Raw genomic sequence first — 20,746 nt, forward strand, 5'->3', positions numbered from 1 at the left:
GATTTACGCAATGCAAGTCACGCATCGGGAATGACGTCATTATGTCAACCCCATTTTTCATCCCCTAAGGGTGGGGGGGGGGGGTTAGGGGTAGTTTTCCTATTTCCCACCTGAAGAATACCTGAGTCAGTCAGCCAGTCAGTGAGAAAGTGAGGGCTTTCACATTTATATATATATCGATTACATTGTTATTTTTGTCATAGGGACCAGGGCCATCTTTATGTATTGGCACAATGTACACGATTCTAGGGGTCTTTGAGCAGGGGTTGTCCTGGAGGGGCATCTGTTCCCTGGGCTGGTGCCTCCGGAGTTTCTTGGGAGGTAGGCAGAGAATGCTGCGCAGCTGCTTTTATTGTGAATTACACACAATCATAGCATCCAGGAAGCGTTCTCTACCTACCTTCCAGCCTGCAGCCACACAGAGATTGGCTGTCAGCATGCTGACGGATGGATGGCTGGGGCTATCCACCAATCAGAGTGCTGACAGTCATCACTGTATGGAAGAATATGGAGAGATAGTGCAGGGCCAATGGACGGGTAATGTATGACTTTTTTTAATTTATTCCTTGTACGTTGCTTTGCCCAGGTCCTACAGTGCTGTTAAGATGGTCCTAATAGGGACAAGGCATCAGGCGTCCAGTGGGTTGGTTGAGCATGTTGTACATGAATCTTGAAAGTTGGGCTCTGGAATTAGGTTATCGGGCACAAAATTGGTGGCTCTAAGAAACACTTTAAGGCTGAAATGAAGGCTTTGACCATATGTCTCTGCCCTGCCGGATGCTGTGTCGCTTATGGTTGACAATAAGGAAAAGGAGAAAAGGTTTTGTGCTCTGTTCCTCATAAAGCTTTTTCTTTGTTGTCACAGGGCAGATTCCAAACTGGCTGCAGGGAACGCTGCTGCGCAATGGCCCCGGAATACACTCCGTCGGGGAGATGTCATACAACCACTGGTTTGATGGTCTCTCTTTGCTGCACAGTTTCACTTTTAAAAATGGTAAGCGTGTGTCATTAGATGTTACAGTGTTGCATGGGAAGGCCTAGATATGCATGATGCATGGGATTGCCTATACGGGCATGCTGATATACAGATAGAGCCATCTTTATCTTGGCCTTTAATAAGATTAACTGCGCCAGGGCAGTCAGACTTAATCCCCTGCTGTAATGACTTAATCCCCTGATGTATTGTTCTCTCTGTATTGTATTGCAGCTGAGAACAATAGATGAAGGCCTTATGCTAATAAATCATGGTGTGACTAGGCACAGCAGAGAAGCCAAGATAAACGTGGCTCCATCTGTAGAAGAGAAATAAGCTGGTAGGACAGATTTCCTGTACTTGCATACAGAGCAGTAATTATCTCAAAAGATACAGATGCACTTACAAACATATGTATGGCCCAAGAAACTGGTAATCCCAGGTAGCCCAGACCGGTGGTCTAGAGCCCCGAAAATGACCCTCTTTTTTATTCTGATAAGGCATGGATGGAGATTGCTGGTTACGTCGGAAGCACAGAGTACATGTGGCTGTTTGAGGCCAATGTAACAAGAATCACACAGACCGGAGTAAAATCCAAGATATACTTATTTTCAACCACAGGCAGTTACACAAGCAGGTGCAGGAGTCACAGGCAGTTACACAAGCAGGTGCAGGAGTCACAGTCAGTTACACAAGCAGGTGCAGGAATCACAGGCAGTTACACAAGCAGGTGCAGGAGTCACAGGCAGTTACACAAGCAGGTGCAGGAGTCACAGTCAGTTACACAAGCAGGTGCAGGAGTCACAGGCAGTTACACAAGCAGGTGCAGGAATCACAGGCAGTTACACAAGCAGGTGCAGGAGTCACAGGCAGTTACACAAGCAGGTGCAGGAGTCACAGTCAGTTACACAAGCAGGTGCAGGAGTCACAGGCAGTTACACAAGCAGGTGCAGGAGTCACAGTCAGTTACACAAGCAGGTGCAGGAGTCACAGGCAGTTACACAAGCAGGTGCAGGAGTCACAGGCAGTTACACAAGCAGGTGCAGGAGTCACAGGCAGTTACACAAGCAGGTGCAGGAGTCACAGTCAGTTACACAAGCAGGTGCAGGAGTCACAGGCAGTTACACAAGCAGGTGCAGGAGTCACAGGCAGTTACACAAGCAGGTGCAGGAGTCACAGGCAGTTACACAAGCAGGTGCAGGAGTCACAGGCAGTTACACAAGCAGGTGCAGGAGTCACAGGCAGTTACACAAGCAGGTGCAGGAGTCACAGGCAGTTACACAAGCAGGTGCAGGAGTCACAGGCAGTTACACAAGCAGGTGCAGGAGTCACAGGCAGTTACACAAGCAGGTGCAGGAGTCACAGTCAGTTACACAAGCAGGTGCAGGAGTCACAGTCAGTTACACAAGCAGGTGCAGGAGTCACAGGCAGTTACACAAGCAGGTGCAGGAATCACAGGCAGTTACACAAGCAGGTGCAGGAATCACAGGCAGTTACACAAGCAGGTGCAGGAGTCACAGGCAGTTACACAAGCAGGTGCAGGAGTCACAGGCAGTTACACAAGCAGGTGCAGGAGTCACAGGCAGTTACACAAGCAGGTGCAGGAATCACAGGCAGTTACACAAGCAGGAGCAGGAGTCACAGTCAGTTACACAAGCAGGTGCAGGAGTCACAGGCAGTTACACAAGCAGGTGCAGGAGTCACAGGCAGTTACACAAGCAGGTGCAGGAGTCACAGGCAGTTACACAAGCAGGTGCAGGAGTCACAGTCAGTTACACAAGCAGGTGCAGGAGTCACAGGCAGTTACACAAGCAGGTGCAGGAGTCACAGGCAGTTACACAAGCAGGTGCAGGAGTCACAGGCAGTTACACAAGCAGGTGCAGGAGTCACAGGCAGTTACACAAGCAGGTGCAGGAATCACAGGCAGTTACACAAGCAGGTGCAGGAGTCACAGGCAGTTACACAAGCAGGTGCAGGAGTCACAGGCAGTTACACAAGCAGGTGCAGGAGTCACAGGCAGTTACACAAGCAGGTGCAGGAATCACAGGCAGTTACACAAGCAGGTGCAGGAGTCACAGGCAGTTACACAAGCAGGTGCAGGAGTCACAGTCAGTTACACAAGCAGGTGCAGGAGTCACAGGCAGTTACACAAGCAGGTGCAGGAGTCACAGGCAGTTACACAAGCAGGTGCAGGAATCACAGGCAGTTACACAAGCAGGTGCAGGAATCACAGGCAGTTACACAAGCAGGTGCAGGAATCACAGGCAGTTACACAAGCAGGTGCAGGAGTCACAGGCAGTTACACAAGCAGGTGCAGGAGTCACAGGCAGTTACACAAGCAGGTGCAGGAATCACAGGCAGTTACACAAGCAGGTGCAGGAGTCACAGGCAGTTACACAAGCAGGTGCAGGAGTCACAGGCAGTTACACAAGCAGGTGCAGGAGTCACAGGCAGTTACACAAGCAGGTGCAGGAGTCACAGGCAGTTACACAAGCAGGTGCAGGAATCACAGGCAGTTACACAAGCAGGTGCAGGAATCACAGGCAGTTACACAAGCAGGTGCAGGAATCACAGGCAGTTACACAAGCAGGTGCAGGAGTCACAGTCAGTTACACAAGCAGGTGCAGGAGTCACAGGCAGTTACACAAGCAGGTGCAGGAATCACAGGCAGTTACACAAGCAGGTGCAGGAGTCACAGGCAGTTACACAAGCAGGTGCAGGAGTCACAGGCAGTTACACAAGCAGGTGCAGGAGTCACAGGCAGTTACACAAGCAGGTGCAGGAGTCACAGGCAGTTACACAAGCAGGTGCAGGAGTCACAGGCAGTTACACAAGCAGGTGCAGGAGTCACAGGCAGTTACACAAGCAGGTGCAGGAGTCACAGGCAGTTACAGCAAAGCAGAGTTCACAGAGTCTTCAAAATACATACACCAATTCTCCGGTGGACCCTAAGGTCCAGGAGGACCCCTAACAGTAGCCACCCCATGGCCAATCACCTGGTCAGCTTGTCCGTCATCAGGAGTAATGCTTCTCGTCTTTGAAACCCTTTTAGCACAAACTGACAGGTGCTGCCTGCAATCAGCTGCTTCTCAGCCCTGGCTAACAGCAACTTCTGGCTCGGATTCTCTCCAGCCACAGTCCTGCAATTTTATACCCATGTTAAAGGCCCCATGCACTACAACGATATGTCTGAGGCTGAAGTCGGAGGCGATTTCCCTTGAACTCTCCCGGGAGCTTCCCGGGACTGGTTCCATACAATTTGGTGCATGCGATATATCGTATGCGATCCCAGCCATGCCCGCGGGAACCGACATATCACGAGTGCAGCACTAACGATCTAGGGGAGCCGATCTGACCCTCACGGGAACACGCATCGGATCGGAAGCACCTCAAAAAATTCCCGATTTCACCCGATATATCGGCCCGAATGCCCGAAAATTAGATGAAATCGGGCATTATCGTTCTAGTGTATGGGGCTCTTTAGATTTGTGCTGTCTTTGTCACGGGATCCGGTCTGAAGATCGACAGTGTCTAGGTCGACAATGTTTAGGTTGACCACTATAGGTCGACAGTCACTAGGTCGACATGGATGGAAGGTCGACAGGGTTTCTAGGTCGACAGGTCTAAAGGTCGACATGAGTTTTTCACATTTTTTTGGGGGGGGATTTTTTCATACTTAACGATCCACGTGGACTACGATTGGAACGGTAAAGTGTGCAGAGCGAAGCGGTAGCGGAGCGAAGGCACCATGCCCGAAGCATGGCGAGTGAAGCGAGCCATGCGAGGGGACGCGGTGCGCTAATTTGGGATCCCGGTCACTCTACGAAGAAAACGACACACACAAAAAAAAATCCTCATGTCGACCTTTAGACCTGTCGACCTAGCACATGTCGACCTAGAAACCCTGTCGACCTAGTGACTGTCGACCTATAGTGGTCGACCTAAACATTGTCGACCTAGACACTGTCGATAAAACGAACCACACCCCTTTGTCACACCAATTTTATCTGGAAATAAGCCCTGGCTATATGAACAGCTGCAGGAGCTGCTCCAGTAATAACTGTAACCTGAGAAATCAGTTTTGTGCAACTAGCGCTCTGCTTGAGTCATATAGTAGATTAACATATAGAAAATATACAATACAAAAGGGAAAATTAAGGGCTGTCCATCCAAAGCATACATTTATAAAACATTTATTACAGTCACATACATATAAAATACATACAATACACTCGGATGCACTGGCGTAACTAGAATAGGCGCAGTGTGTGCGGTACAAGCGGGCCCCTGAATCCAGAGGGGGCCCACACCGCACACACTGCACCCATTTCTTCTGTACTTACCTTTCCAGCGTCCATCTGTGATTGTGTGTGGGCCCCCTCCCATCGGGGGGAATGCAGTGGTAAGGGCCCATGGTTAGGGGTGTGGCTAGTCTCCAATAGGGGTGTGGCCAGGTGCCACAGAGGCTTGGCTAAGCCTCAGAGAGTGCATTGTCCAGGACCCTTGATAAATAAATGATTATAGTAAATCCTGCTAGTGCATCATGATAATGAACCAGATTAATAACTGCAATGCACTGTAGAGAATACGCCATAGTCCTGTGTAGTATACGGTAACACATGTATAATGTGTAATTCAGATGCAGTCTGGAACCTGATCCGTAGAGGAGGAGGAGAGCCCCCAGGCAGTGGGGCCCAATGGGGGTTTACCCTGTACAGTGGTGTCGAGGGGGGGGGGGGGGTACAAATTACCTGGGCCCAGGTCTGATGGAGGGGCCCAGTGAGGTTCCAGCAGGGGCCCAGGCCCCCTCCCCCTTACCTGGCAGCTGCAGCTCTTCTCCTCAGTCCCGCACACGCTGCTGTACGGCCATGGAGGTGCTTAACATACAATTTTTTTCAGTATTTTTTTTTAAAAGTACATGGCCACACCTCCTGTGATTAGGCCACGCCCCTTGAAAAGTTCCTGGGCCCAGCCCGGCTCTCGACTGCCCTGCCCCTGTGGGCCAGTCCTACCTTGGCTACTGCAGTTATCCGCAATTTGCAGCCACATCCGACTTGGAATTATTATATTTTGTCTAAATCAGCTGCGTATAAAGCAAAGCATAAACCAACTGGACTTGGAGGTTTGTGACCTTACATAGAAAAGAAATATTGGGGTCTATTCATGAAGCAGTGAAAAGTGTGGAGAAGTGAGCCAATGGAGAAGTTGCCCATGTCAACCAATCAGCAGTGAAGTCACATTTAGAATTTGCATACTACACAATTGTACGGAGCAGCTGATTGGTTGCCATGGGCAACTTCTCCACAGGCTCACTTCTCCACCCTTTTCACTGCTTCATGAATAGACCCCATAATGAGATGCAGATGTATTCGCCCTTATCAGTGCAAGATGGGCAAATGATTCCTTTTTAAATGAAACCCTGGTTTGTTGATTGGCAGGTGAGGTGTACTACAGAAGCAAGTTCCTTCGCAGTGACACGTATACGTCTAACATGGAGGCCAAGAGAATAGTGGTGTCAGAATTTGGGACCATGGCCTACCCAGACCCCTGCAAAAATATCTTTGCCAAGTAAGTTCCACATCTTGCATTAAAACGCAATTGTTATCATGTCCATTTAACTTTGAAATGTGCATAGTAAGCATAACAATCTTACGATTGACATAGGTGGTCATTCCGAGTTGTTTGCTAGCTGCATTCATTCGCTGTGCAGCGATGAGGCTAAAAACGGCAGTTATGCGCATGCGTATGCAGCGCAATCCGCACGCGCGATGTACGATTACAACGACCGATGTAGTTTTACACAGGGTCTAGCGATGCTTTTCAGTCGCACTGGCTGCCGCAGAGTGATTGACAGGAAGTGGGCGTTTCTGGGTGTCAACTCACCGTTTTCAGGGAGTGTTCGAAAAAACGCAGGCGTGCCAGGAAAAACGCAGGCGTGGCTGGGCGAACGCAGGGCGTGTTTGTGACGTCAAATCCGGAACTGAATGGGCTGAAGTGATCGCAAGTGCTGAGTAGGTCTGAAGCTACTCTGAAACTACACAAAATTATTTTGTCGCCGCTCTGCGATCCTTTCGTTCGCACTTCTGCTAAGCTAAGATACACTCCCAGTGGGCGGCGGCATAGCGTTTGCACGGCTGCTAAAAACTGCTAGCGAGCGAACAACTCGGAATGACCACCATAGTTCTGTAAGTACTCAATAGACGGGCTCCTTCCGTTTTTTTTTGCTCCATCATCTTTGTTTTTAATAGTGCACTACAATATAGTCCAGAAACAACACACATAATATACAATTGTACATGGACTGAAGGTGTGTCATCACAGGAAGTTTTAACACAGACAAATAAATATACACATGGACTTTTTACTGTATTTATATATACTCCTGCAGATACGATAATTAAAACAGCATAACTGGAGCCTGCAGGACATTTAAGTGGACTGTCCCAGGTTTTGTCGATTTGTCCATGGACACTTTTATCCATATGACAAGTTTTTCGGGGGAGCGTCCCTAGACCTCTGGAAGAGTGGGCGGATCTCAGCGCATCTCCCCCACTTCCTAGTGAAGTGGGCAGATGGGGAGATAATACCAGGAATCGCAGGTATGCGGGGCTAAAATGACACAAATAGCTGAGCCCTGGACTGCCCCTGAAATGGTAAGCTGCATTTTTTTTCCAGGCATCTCCCGAAGATATGCTACCAGTGCTTAGTGTTTCCCTTGTCCTGGCTGATCTGGCACAAGCTCCAGGCACTGAACTTGTCACTGGTCCCAACGGCAAGCCGCTACAGAGTCACTCAGAGCATGCTGAGCTTAGGTTCTACTTGCTCCTGGCGTACCCTCTTCTGCATTCTGTTGGCTGAGTCACAGGAAGGGCTGCTTGTTTAGTCTTCTGGTTTTGTCATCCTTGAACTTTCTGCATTGTACTGGCTCTCAGCCTACACACTGGCCACAGCCAATCCCCTGCAGGCTGTGGGTATATAAGGCTTGAAGTCAGTAATACTACTGCTCGATCATTTTGGTCTTAGCGGTGATCTAGCTACTACTGTTCCCAGCTGCTGATGGGACTTGCTGGATTCTGACTATGGGGTGAATTCAATTGTGCCAGATACATTTTCACGGGGAAAAAAACGGGCTTTGTGGCGACTTTTTACCTGATGGTTTTATTAGGCAACTCAATTGCAGCCCATTGTTTTAGTGTGAATATTGACCTGTTTTCGTGTGATAAGTTCCAGGATCCATGTGTTTTCACAGCCGCAATTGCGAAACCGGGTCAGTTATCTGGGATTTTTTTTCTCCTGCCTCCAGGAAGGTGAAAAAAAATCCCTGCTAGTGCCAGCAATTGAGGACAATTTTATAACTCCCGGGGGATCATTTACTGTAATTTACTGCGGCTAATTACTGCTGTTATTTACTGCAGTTAATTGAATTCCCCCTTAGGCTTTGTCTGACTATCTCTCTGGCTCTACTCCCCACACTTTGCATTATTGCTTGGCTACCTATTTTGCAATCCTGCTTGATCATATGTATAGCAAACTGCTTGCTTCAGACTCTGACTCTGGCCTTGTTTAACCTGTAGCTACCAACCTTTGGGATCTTATCCCTGAACATACTTTGCTGCAGACTCTCATCTGCGTTAGCAGTTGACAATGGGCAGCTTAAATATATAACCCCCCTGGAAAAATAGCCCTATTCTAGAGTTTGGCCTCTCAATGGAAGTTGCCCTTCTTGGAAAGTTTGGCCTCCATGGTAGAATTACCCCACTTTTGCCATCACCATTCAGTCTCCAGTTGTTTAATACCTATTTTGATAACCATCCAAGTAAAGGACAAAAAGGAGAATGATGGTAGACTTACCATGGTTAAATCTCTTTCTGCAAGCTACACTGGATTCCACAGGGAATACATCGGGGTGTAGAGTTGGATCTTGATCCAAGGCACCAACAGGCTAAAGCTTTGACTGTTCCCAGGATGCACTGCACCGCCTCCTCTATAACCCCGCCTCCAGGCACTGGAGCTCAGTTTCGTCAACCAGTCCAATGCAGTAGCAGGTAAAAGAGACGGTAGATGTTAGTCACATAGAACCACATTCTCACGACAGGAGAAGGGACTAGCGGCTAATGCCATACAAACCCAAAGAAGCAAAGTGCGTCAGGATGGGCGCCCTGTGGAATCCAGTGTACCTTGCAGAAAGAGATTTAACCATGGTAAGTCTACCATAAATCTCCTTTTCTGCAGCGGGGTACACTGGGATTCCACAGGGAATACATCAGTGATGTCCTAAAGCAGTTCCTCATGGGAGGGGACGCACAGTAGCGGGCACAAGAACCTGGCATCCAAAGGAAGCATCCTGGGAGGCGGAAGTATCAAAGGCATAGAACCTGATGAACATGTTCACTGAGGACCAAGTAGCCGCCTTGTAGAATTGTTCAGCGGACGCGCCTCGGCGGGCCACCCAAGAAGGTCCAACAGACCGAGTAGAATGGGCTTTAATAGCAGTAGGAGCTGGAAGACCAGCCTGTGCATAGGCTTGTGCAATCACCATTCTAATCCATCTGGCCATGGTTTGCTTATTCACAAGCCAGCCACGTTTGTGAAAACCAAAAAGTACAAAAAGGGTATCTGACTTCCTGAGGGAGGCAGTCCTCTCTATGTCAATACAGAGAGCCCGTACCACATCCAAAGACCGCTCTTTGGAGGACAAACCAGAAGAGATAAAGTCGGGAACCACAATCTCTTGTTTAAGATGAAAAGATGATACCACCTTAGGTAGATAACCAGGGCGAGTTCGAAGAACTGCCCGGTCACGGTGAAAAATCAGAAAGAGTGGACGACAGGACAAAGCACCTACATCCGACACCCTCCTAGCAGAGCCAATAGCCAGTAAAAACACGACCTTAAGTGTAAGACATTAAAGATCCACAGACTCAAGAGGTTCAAATGGAGACACTAGGGCACTTAAGACAACAGACAGATCCCATGGAGCAACAGGAGGGACATAGGGAGGCTGAATCCGTAAAACACTCTGAGTGAAAGCATGAAATGTCAAGAAATGTGGTTTCCTCTGAAACCACACCAACAAGGCAGATATATGAACCTTGAGGGAGGCCTTGTTGCAGAAAAGCCAAAAGCCTAGAAGTTCTGTACGAATAGGCATCATAATTCTTAGCAGCACACCATGTGAAGTAAGAGTTCCAGACCCTGTAATAAATCCGTGCAGAAGCCGGTTTGCAGCCCTTCAACATAGTTTGAATAACCGCCTCAAAGAATCCCTTGACCCTCAGGAGTGAAGCTTTAAGAGCCACGCCGTCAAAGCCAGTCTGGCCAGGTCCGGATAGACACAAGGGCCCTGAACGAGGAAGTCTGGTCGTTGAGGAAGTAGAAGAGGACGCTCTATTGATAGACCCTGCCGGTCTAAGAACCAATGCCGTCTGGGCCGCGCTGGAGCGACTAGAAGTAGTATTCCTCTTTCTTGCTTGAACTTCCGTAGTACCCTGGGCAGGAGTGACACTGGCGGGAACACGTATGGCAGCTGAAAGCTCCATGGAATTGCCAGTGCGTCCACGAATGCTGCTTGAGGATCCCTTGTCCTTGATCCGAAGACCGAAACCTTGCGATTGTGTCGAGATGTCATCAGGTTTACATCTGGTAGGCCCCACTTGTCCACTAGGAGTTGAAAGACTTCCGGATGAAGACTCCACTCTCCGGCGTGAACGTCCTGACGACTGAGAAAATCTGCTTCCCAGTTGAGGACCCCGGGAATGAACACTGCCGATATTGATGGCAGATGACGTTCCGCCCAACGGAGTGTTGATACTTCCAGCATTGCCACGCGGCTTCGAGTGCCGCCTTGGTGATTTATGAATGCCACCGTGGTGGCATTGTCTGATTGTACTTGAACAGGCCTGTTCTGTACTAGAGGCAGGGCCAGTGTCAACGCTTTGAACACTGCCCGCAATTACAGAATGTTTATCGGGAGGAGAGATTCCTCCCTGGTCCACCGACCCTGGAGTGAGTGTTGCTCCATCACCGCGCCCCAACCCCGCAGACTGGCATTCATTGTCAGGAGGACCCAGTTGGATATCCAGAAGGGACGGCCCCTGCTCAACTGTTGGTCCTGTAGCCACCAGCTCAGTGACAGATGAACCTCTGGAGTCAAGGAGATCATTTGAGACCTGATCCGATAAACAGGCTGTCCCACTTGGAAAGGATTAACCTCTGCAGAGGGCGGGAATGAAATTGAGCGTACTCTACCATGTTGAAAGCCGGCACCATGAGGCCTAGTACTTGCATCGCTGAGTGTATCGACACTCTTGGGTGAGAGAGGAAATATCTGATCGTGTCCTGAAGTTTCTGACTTTCTCTGGAGACAAAAGCAATCGTTGGTGCACCATGCTCCGAGCAGGGACCAGCGAGGACTTTTTCCAGTTGATGAGCCACCCGTGGGCTTGTAGGAATTGGACCGTCAGTTCCAGATAACTGAGGAGAACCTCCTGGGAGTTCGCCGGGATCAGCAAGTCATCCAGATATGGCAGGATCCTGATTCCCTGACAGCGGAGAAGAGCCGTCATCACGGCCATGACCTTGGTGAAGATCCAAGGGGACGTGGCCAATCCAAAAGGCAGAGCCTGGAATTGATAATGTAGGTTGCCTATAGCAAACCGCAGATATTGCTGATGTGACATGGCAATAGGTATGTGCAAGTAAGCATCCTGTATGTCCAGGGATACCATATAGTCTTCGGGTTCTATGGCCAGCACAATAGAGCACATACAGCACATACAGAATGTAGCACATACAGAATGTGGATACTATCACAGATTTGTTCAATGATTTGAGGTTGAGTATAGGCCGGAAGGACCCATTTGGCTTTAGAACTAGAAACAGGGTAGAATAGTATCCCCTGCCTCTCTGAGACAGAGGTACCGGCACTACCACTCCTGTCTCCAGGAGGGATTGTACAGCCAAGTGTAGTGCTTGCGCTTTTAACTGATCCGCAGGGATAACCGTTGTGCAAAACTGGCGAGGGGGACATCTCTTGAAAGAGCTTGCGTACCCGTGAGAGACAACTTCCCACACCCAGGTGTCCGAAGTGGTCTTTAACCAGGCCTGGGCGAAAAGCAGAAGTCAGCCTCCCACCCTGGGGTCCCCTAGGGGGAGGCCCGCCCGGTCATGCAGCAGGCTTGTCTTGTTTGGAAGTAGGCTGACGGGCGGCCCAGGATTGTTTAGATTTGGGCTTAGTGGTTTTGGAAACACGAGCCTTTCTCGAATGCACCTGACCTTTTGCTTTCCCTGGAGGTCGAAAGGAACGAAAAGTGGTACTCTTAGCCTTCGGAGCAGAAGGATTAGTACTTGGGAGAAACGCAGTCTTGGCAGTCGCCAAGTCAGTCACAATCTTGTTCAGATCCTCCCCAAATAGGAGGTCACCCTTATAAGGGAGCACCTCCAAGGTCTTTTTGGAGTCCAGATCCACCTTCCAGGTCCTGAACCACAGAATCCGGTGTGACAGGATAGACGTAGTAGACGCCTTGGCCGCCATTACACCTGCATCAGAGGCCGCCTCCTGAGTATAGTGGAAGGCTGTGGTAATATAAGACAGATATTGTCTGGTAGTGTCAGAAAAATCCTGAGGCAGCTCATCTTCAATTGCCTGAACCCATGCTTCAATGCCTTTCGCAGCCCAGGAGGCTGCCATAGTGGGTCTATGTACAGCACCGGTAAGAGAGTAAATAGACTTCAGGCATCTCTCCACACGCTTATCTGTCGGTTTCTTCAGTGAGGTGACAGTGGTGAGAGGCAGAGTAGATGACACCACGAGACGGGCGACATGAGAGTCCACCGGTGGTGGAGTTTCCCACTTGTTACTCAACTTCGCAGGGATAGGATAACGAGCTAGCATAAATTTAGACAGGGAAAACTTCTTTCCTGGAGACGACCGGGATTTCTGACGTATGTCAATTAAAAGGTTAGAATGTGGTAGAGCTACTGTAGCAACCTTCTGACGTTTGAACTTATCAGGTTTCTTAGACGCAGTAGTAGGCTCGATCTCATCATCAATTTGTAGAATCAGCTTAATAGCCTCCACTAGGTCAGGAACATCAACCTGGGTTGTAGATTCCTCATCAGAAGCAGCTGTATCAGTGTCTGACGGATCAGTATATTTCCCAGCCTCATCAGAAGAATTATCCAAAATATTAGTGAATTGGGAGGAAGAAATGGCGCGCTTAGATGACCCCTTGGCCCCAGATGGGCGTGGGGTAGACTTGTGTCTAACCAAACATTGATTTAGGGCGGATTAACTACAGGGACACCATGAGGCTGTAATGGCACAGTAATGGCACAGGAGGTCCCACAGGGGGCGTAAGACGTGTTACAAGCGTAGTAAGCATACTTGAAAACGCTGCCCAAGGTGGGTCCTGATTGGCCACAGGTGCCGCAGGTGAACTGGGAGATGTATGGCACCCAGCGCCTGAACCAGCAGCTAACACTTCCACCACTGGTAAATCTGTGGTGACAGCACTGCGGATTTCCTGCCCTGTGTGGCAGACATTATAGGGAATGTAGCCTTTATAGCATAACAGTGCAATATAGCCAGACAAACACAATACCTGCAAATAACCCCCTCTGTTATGTGACAGTAAATACAGGGCACAAACAGAGGATTTAAGCAGTATGAGGTGACTTAAATACACAGTAAAAAAATACAAAACAGTATATACTGTGTAGCACTATATATTTACAATCTCGTGCAGTCTTGATCGTGACAACGAGACAGAGCACCCATATAGGGACTGTCTCGCTAGAATTGGGACATTTGGGAGGAGTGCTTTACTTACTGTAGGCACAATTCATATGCCGCACTTGCAGATATATATGTGCAGCCACCACCAGAATGCTTCTCTACGCTGCATGTTGATGCTTTATAACTGCTGTAGTCACAACTCACAAGTAAATGATATTGCCAGCTTATGCAATAGTTTTATGAATATATGTACGAGTCAGCTTGGCCACAGCTTTCTCAGTAAAGCATTGTAACCTTCATTACAGGGCCTTCACATACCTGTCACATGTGGTGCCTGAGTTCACAGATAACTGCTTAATCAACATCATAAAGTTTGGAGATGATTATTTTGCTTCCTCAGAAACGAACTTCATCAGGAAGATCGATCCTCAGTCTCTGGAAACACTAGAAAAGGTATGACGCTCCCCATTTATAGACTATTTAGGAATACTTAAGTTGGGCACACACTTTTGTGATCACCCAGCTGATAGGGTAAGTGCTCCTGATCAGCCAAGTGCTGTGTCCCCAGCCTGACCCCTGTGAGCCCCCTACGAGCACAGCACACACTGTGCTAGAAATAGCATTTTAAGAGAAGAGGGGGCCCATGTGCAGACTCCATATGGGCCCCCTCCTCTCTGCGTTGTCGTAGACTCTGCACCTGTCATGGGGGGTAATTCTGAGTTGATCGCAGCAGGAACTTTGTTAGCAGTTGGGCAAAACCATGTGCACTGCAGGGGAGGCAGATGTAACATGTGCAGAGAGAGTTAGATTTGGGTGGGTAATTTTGTTTCTGTGCAGGGTAAATACTGGCTGCTTTATTTTTACACTGCAATTTAGATTGCAGATTGAACAAACCACACCCAAATCTAACTCTCTCTGCACATGTTACATCTGCCCCCCCCTGCAGTGCACATGGTTTTGCCCAACTGCTAACAAAGTTCCTGCTGCGATCAACTCAGAATTACCTCCAAGTTCCGAGACTAATCTCTAGGGCGCATGCGCAGGTCTCCGAACTGCACATGTGCGAATCACCAGGAAAATGGCCGCCGCGCCATTTTCTGAGTGATTTCTCCTGCAGCAGCATCAATGACATGGGACCCCGGAGAGGTAAGTGATTAAACACGGGTGCAGGGTGTGGGCCCCACAGGACCCACGGGCTAGTGTGCACTGCACCCATTTTAGAAACGCCTCTGCTTCTTTGGGATCAGGATGTCGGCCTGACAAATATTAAACAGCACATGAGAGGCAACCTCCCGATCCTGACTGTTATTGGCTAATGGACCTGCATACACACCTATAGGATTGTTGTTCCATAAACCTGGTATCGGATGTTTGGCCCATGGATTGTATAAGTGTGTACCTGGCCTTAGCTATACTGTTGACCAATCTGGAAAATATTCTGTTTCCGCTTGGTGGATAAAGCCAAATAATAAGCTATTTTCTCTTACGTCCTAGAGGATGCTGGTGTCCACATTGGTACCATGGGGTATAGACGGGTCCCTTGGGAGCCATGGGCACTTTAAGAGTTTAATAGTGTGGGCTGGCTCCTCCCTCTATAACCCTCCTACCAGACTCAGTTTAGAAAATGTGCCCGGTGGAGCCGGTCACAGCTAGGGGAGCTCCTAGGAGTTCTTTTAGTTTTATTGGTTTTTGTTTTAAAGAGTTAGGCACAGGGAGGCTGCTGGAAACAGCCTCCCTGCTTCGTGGGACTTAGGGGGGGGGGGAGTAGTGTCCAACCCTCTGAGGTTAATGGGCACTATCTCCGCTGACAGGAGACTGAGCTCCTGAGGGTGATGATCGCAAGCCCCCGAGGTGACCGCTCACTCCCGCAGCATGCCGCCACCCCCTAACAGAGCCAGAAGACGTCGGTGGTGAGTAGGTTGTCGGCGACCCGACAAGCGGGGAACCGGTGAGAATGGCGGCATCAGGGTAGGGTCCGGAGGGCTCAGAGGCACTGTTGTGCAGGGCTGTGAGGGGCACCCTGGGCCAGCGCGATACCCTTAAAACTGGTCACCTGGGCTATCAGGGAAGGTATTCTACTACTAGCAATGTGTTTTATCTCAGGCAGCTCAGTCTAAAAAGGTGGTTTTACCTGTCCCTGGGTCTACCGCTTTGAAAGAACCTGCAGACCGCAAGATTGAGACTACGCTCAAATCCATGTACACTGCTTCAGGCGTGGCGTTAAGGCCCACTATTGCCTGTGCATGGATTTCTAAAGCCATAGTAAAGTGGTCAGGCACATTACTTGAGGAATTAGATTCTCTGGATAGAAGTGACATTGAAATGTTTTTACGTCACATACAGGATTCTGCGGATTTCATGGTGGAGGCCATGAAGAACCTGGGTCATCTGAATGCAAGGACGTCTTCCATGGCACGCAGGGGACTCTGGCTGCGCCAATGGTCTGCAGACGCGGAATCCAAGAGAAGTGTGGAGAACCTACCCTTCACAGGTCAGGCTCTATTTGGGGAAGCATTGGATGCGTGGATCTCCACAACAACCGTGGCTAAGTCAACCTTTCTTCCCTCAGCCACTCAGACACCAAAATTTTTTTTTTCTACATCTACAATGCAGTCCTTTCGGACCGCAAAGGTTAAGAAATCCAAGCCCCCTTCCACTTTCTTCAGAGGTGGTCGGGGAAAATCCAGAAAACCTCCACCTGCAGGTTCCCAGGAACAGAAGCCTGGCTCTGTTTCCTCAAAATCCTCAGCATGATGGTGGACCTCCCAGCCTGGAGAGCGGGCAGGTGGGAGCGAGACTCAGACTTTTCAGTCACGTCTGGATATCATCCGGCCTGGATCCCTGGGTACAGGATATTGTGTCCCAGGGGTACAGACTGGAGTTTCAAGAGCTCCCACCTCACAGATTCTTCAAATCAGGCTTACCAGCTTTGTTGACAGAAAGGGCTATCCTACAGGAAGCCTTCAAAAGTTAGAAAAGGCAAAATGTCATTGTTCCAGTTCCACCTCATCTGGAAAGTAAGGGTTACTATTCAAACCTATTTGTGGTACCGAAACCGGATGGTGCGGTCAGACCAATTTTGAACCTGAAGTCGTTAAACCCTTATTTGAGGGAATTCAAGTTTAAAATGGAGTCTCTGAGAGCGGTGATCTCAGGTCTGGAGGAGGGGGAATTCCTGGTATCCCTGGATATCAAGGATGCGTACCTCCACATTCCGATTTGGCCGCCACACCAGGCTTATCTCAGATTTGCACTGTTGGACTGTCACTATCATTCGGCCTCTCCATGGCACCGAGGGTGTTCACCAAGGTGATGGCAGAGATGATGGTACTCCTCCGCAGACGGGGAGTGAACATAATTCCATATCTGCACGATCTGCTGATAAAGGCATCGTCCAGGGAGAGGTTGTTTCAGTCCATTGCTCTCACGACTCGACTGCTCAGGAATCATGGATGGATCCTGAATCTTCCAAAGTCACATTTGGAGCCGACAAGGAGATTGTCTTTCCTGGGGATGATCCTCGACATGGAAGTGCAGAGGGTGTTTCTACCGGTGGAGAAGACGTTGGTGATACAAACAATGGTCCGGGATATCTTGAAGCCTGCCCGGGTATCAGTTCATCAGTGCATTCGCCTTCTGGCGAAGATGGTTGCCTCCTACGAGGCTCTACAGTACGGAAGATTTCATGAACGGTCCTTCCAACTGGATCTCCTGGACAAGTGGTCCGGATCTCACCCGCACATGCACCAGAGAATTCGTCTGTCGCCGAAAGCCAGGATTTCACTCATATGGTGGCTACAAATGCCTCACCTTCTCGAGGGCCGCAGGTTCGGGATTCAGAACTGGATCCTTCTAACCACGGATGCAAGTCTCAAAGGTTGGGGCGCTGTCACCCAAGGGGATACCTTCTAAGGAAAGTGGTCAAGTCTGGAATCCATTCTTCCGATAAACAGTCTGGAACTAAGAGCTGTGTACAACGGTCTTCTACAAGCGGTACCTCTTCTGCAAGACCAGGCCATTCAGGTGCAGTCGGACAATGTAACGACGGTGGCCTACATAAACCGACAGGGCGGAACGAAGAGCAGGGCTGCAATGTCGGAGGTAACAAGAATCCTCCTTTGGGCAGAAAGACACGCAGTGGCGCTATCAGCAATTTTCATTCTGGGAGCAGACACGATCTCCATCCGGGAGAGAGGGGCCTCCATCCGGAGGTGTTCACAGAGGTGGCAAATCTTTGGGGTGTACCTCAAATAGACATGATGGCCTCCCGCCTCAACAAGAAGCTTTGGAGGTACTGTTCCAGGTTGCGATACCCACAGGCAGTGGATGCCGCGGTAACTCCGTGGGTGTTCAAGTCAGTGAACGTGTTCCCTCCACTTCCACTCATCCCAAGAATTCTAAAACTCCAAAAAGAAAACAAGAGTTCAGGCGATCCTCTTTGCTCCGGAATGGCCAAGAAGAGCTTGGTACGCGGATCTTCTGGAGTTACTGCTGGAAGTTCCGAGGCCTCTTCCTCTTCGAGAGGACCTTCTGCAACAAGGGCCATTCGCTTATCAAGACTTACCACGGCTACGTTTGACGGCCGGATCTTAGCTCAGAAAGGCATTCCGGCCCAGGTTATTCCTACCCTGATACAGGCTAGGAAAGGAGTAACGTCAACACATTACAATCGCATTTGGAAAAAGGTATGTGTCTTGGTGTGAATCCAGGATGTTTCCTACGGTGGAGTTTCAACTTGGATGGTTTCTACTCTTCCTGCAAGCAGGTGTGGATGTGGGCCTGCGTTTGGGATCCATAAAGGTCCAAATTTTGGCCTTATCCATTTTCTTCCAGAAACAATTGGCTGCCCTCCCTGAGTTCAGACTTTCTTGAAAGGGGTTCTGCACATCCAACCACCCTTTGTGCCTCCTACGGCACCCTGGGATCTTAATGTGGTGTTGCAGTTCCTGCGATCGGCTTGGTTCGAGCCTTTACAGGATGTTGAGGTCAAGTTTCTCACTTGGAAGGCTGTCACACTGTTGGTGTTAGCATCTGCTAGTGTGTGTGAAGAGGACTGCTCGTCACAGAAAGTCGGACGCTCTGTTTGTTCTTTATGATCCCAACAAGGTTGGGTGGCCTGCTTCTAAGCAGACGATTTCTCGCTGGATCAGGTTCACTATCCAGCATGCGTATTCTATGGCATGATTGCCGTGTCCAAAATCTGTTAAGGCCCACTCTACTCGTAAGGTGGGTTCTTCCTGGGCGGCTGCCCGGGGTGTCTCGGCTTTACAACTTTGCCGAGCGGCTACTTGGTCAGGGTTGAATACGTTTGCTAAGTTCTACAAGTTCGATACTTTGGCCTCTGAGGACCTAAAGTTTGGTCAATCAGTTTTGCAGGAGACTCCGCGCTCTCCCTCCCGTACTGGGAGCTTTAGTACATCCCCATGGTACTAATGTGGACGCCAGCATCCTCTAGGATGTAAAAGAAAATAGGATTTTAATTACCTACCGGTAAATCCTTTTCTCGTAGTCCGTAGAGGATGCTGGGCGCCCGCCCAGCGTTTCGTTTTCCTGCAGTAATTCCTTGGTTCAGTACTGCCTTGTTACTTGGTTAAGTGCTGCATTGTTACTTGGTTAAGTACTGTTGTTCAGCTGTTTCTGACTTGTTCAAGCTAGTTAGCTTGGTTTGCCTTGTTATGTGTGAGCTGGTATGAATCTCGCCACTATCTGTGTATTTCCTTCTCTCGAAGTATGTCCGTCTCCTCGGGCACTGTTTCTAAACTGAGTCTGGTAGGAGGGGCATAGAGGGAGGAGCCAGCCCACACTATTAAACTCTTAAAGTGCCCATGGCTCCCAAGGGACCCATCTATACCCTGTGGTACTAATGTGGACCCCAGCATCCTCTAAGGACTCCGAAAAAATGATTTACCGGTAGGTAATTAAAATCCTATTATTTTCTGGTGAGTTGTTATGACCGCGAACACAATTGTTTCTCTAAAGCTGGGTACACAGTTCTCGAGAGATCCAACTCCCAACCGACTGGTTTGTCCGACATCGGACAAGTGTCCCCCCCCCTGCCGACCGACCCATACACCTGATCCTGGTCGCCTGTGGAGGCTCCTGGTTTTAAACATGCCTAAAAACTAGGAGACCTGACTGCTGACCAATATACAATTGTGTATCCTGCTGAGACTGGAGCAGGTGACCGATCTCCAAGCCCGGCAGCCCTGAACACCATCATCGTGGCAGTGGTGCGGGATCTAGAGGGATTCATGTACCATCTGCCAATGCTGTTGGACTCGGTGTGACATGGCGGAGGTGGAGGGATGATGTGTGTATGGCATTAGTGCAGAGTATAGCCAGGGCCGGTTCTACCCCTTGTGGCGCCCAGTGCGAGAGTTTCCACTGGCGCCCCCCCCCCCCCTCTCCGTGGCAAAACAGTTAGTGTGCGGGGGGCGTGGCTTCATAGGGGAGGGGCGTGGCCAGTTATGCTCTCAGTAGCTGTGCCCCCCAGTTGATTTGCCCCCTCTTTATTTGCCCCCAGTAGTTGTGCCCCCTCTTTATTTGCTCCCAGTATTTGTGCCTCCTCTTTATTTGCCCCCAGTAGTTGTGCCCCCTCTTTATTTGCTCCCAGTATTTGTGCCTCCTCTTTATTTGCCCCCAGTAGTTGTGCCCCCTCTTTATTTGCACCTCCTCTTTATTTGCCCCCAGTAGTTGTGTCCCCAGTATTTGTGCCTCCTCTTTATTTGCCCCCAGTAGTTGTGCCCTCTCTTTATTTGCCCCCAGTAGTTGTGCCCTCTCTTTATTTGCCCCCAGTATCTGTGCCTCCTCTTTATTTGCCCCCAGTTGTTGTGCCCCCTCTTTATTTGCCCCCTGTCGCTGTGCCCCCCGCTTACAAACACACACACACACACACACACACACACACACACACACACACACACAAAATATTAAAAACAATACTTACCACTGCCCCGCTCCTGCTTCTTCTGCTGCTCCGTCAGTCTGGCCGCCCGCTCCTCTCTATGGAAGAGACGTCAATGACGTCTCTCCCATAG

At 49.5% G+C, this 20,746-nt stretch overlaps 1 protein-coding gene across 2 annotated transcripts in view; it reads left to right on the plus strand.

The window, feature by feature from the left end:
* Window positions 1-20,746, plus strand: part of BCO1 (beta-carotene oxygenase 1) — an 81,389-nt gene that overhangs the window by 19,654 nt on the left and 40,989 nt on the right. For both annotated transcript variants that reach the window (XM_063945780.1, XM_063945781.1), the window contains exons 2-4: window positions 866-994; window positions 6,412-6,541; window positions 14,015-14,162. In XM_063945780.1, coding sequence (XP_063801850.1) covers window positions 866-994; window positions 6,412-6,541; window positions 14,015-14,162 — 407 coding nt within the window. The remainder of the gene's footprint in view (window positions 1-865; window positions 995-6,411; window positions 6,542-14,014; window positions 14,163-20,746) is intronic.

Source organism: Pseudophryne corroboree, chromosome 11 (assembly GCF_028390025.1).
Source record: "Pseudophryne corroboree isolate aPseCor3 chromosome 11, aPseCor3.hap2, whole genome shotgun sequence".
Lineage (NCBI taxonomy): Eukaryota > Metazoa > Chordata > Amphibia > Anura > Myobatrachidae > Pseudophryne > Pseudophryne corroboree.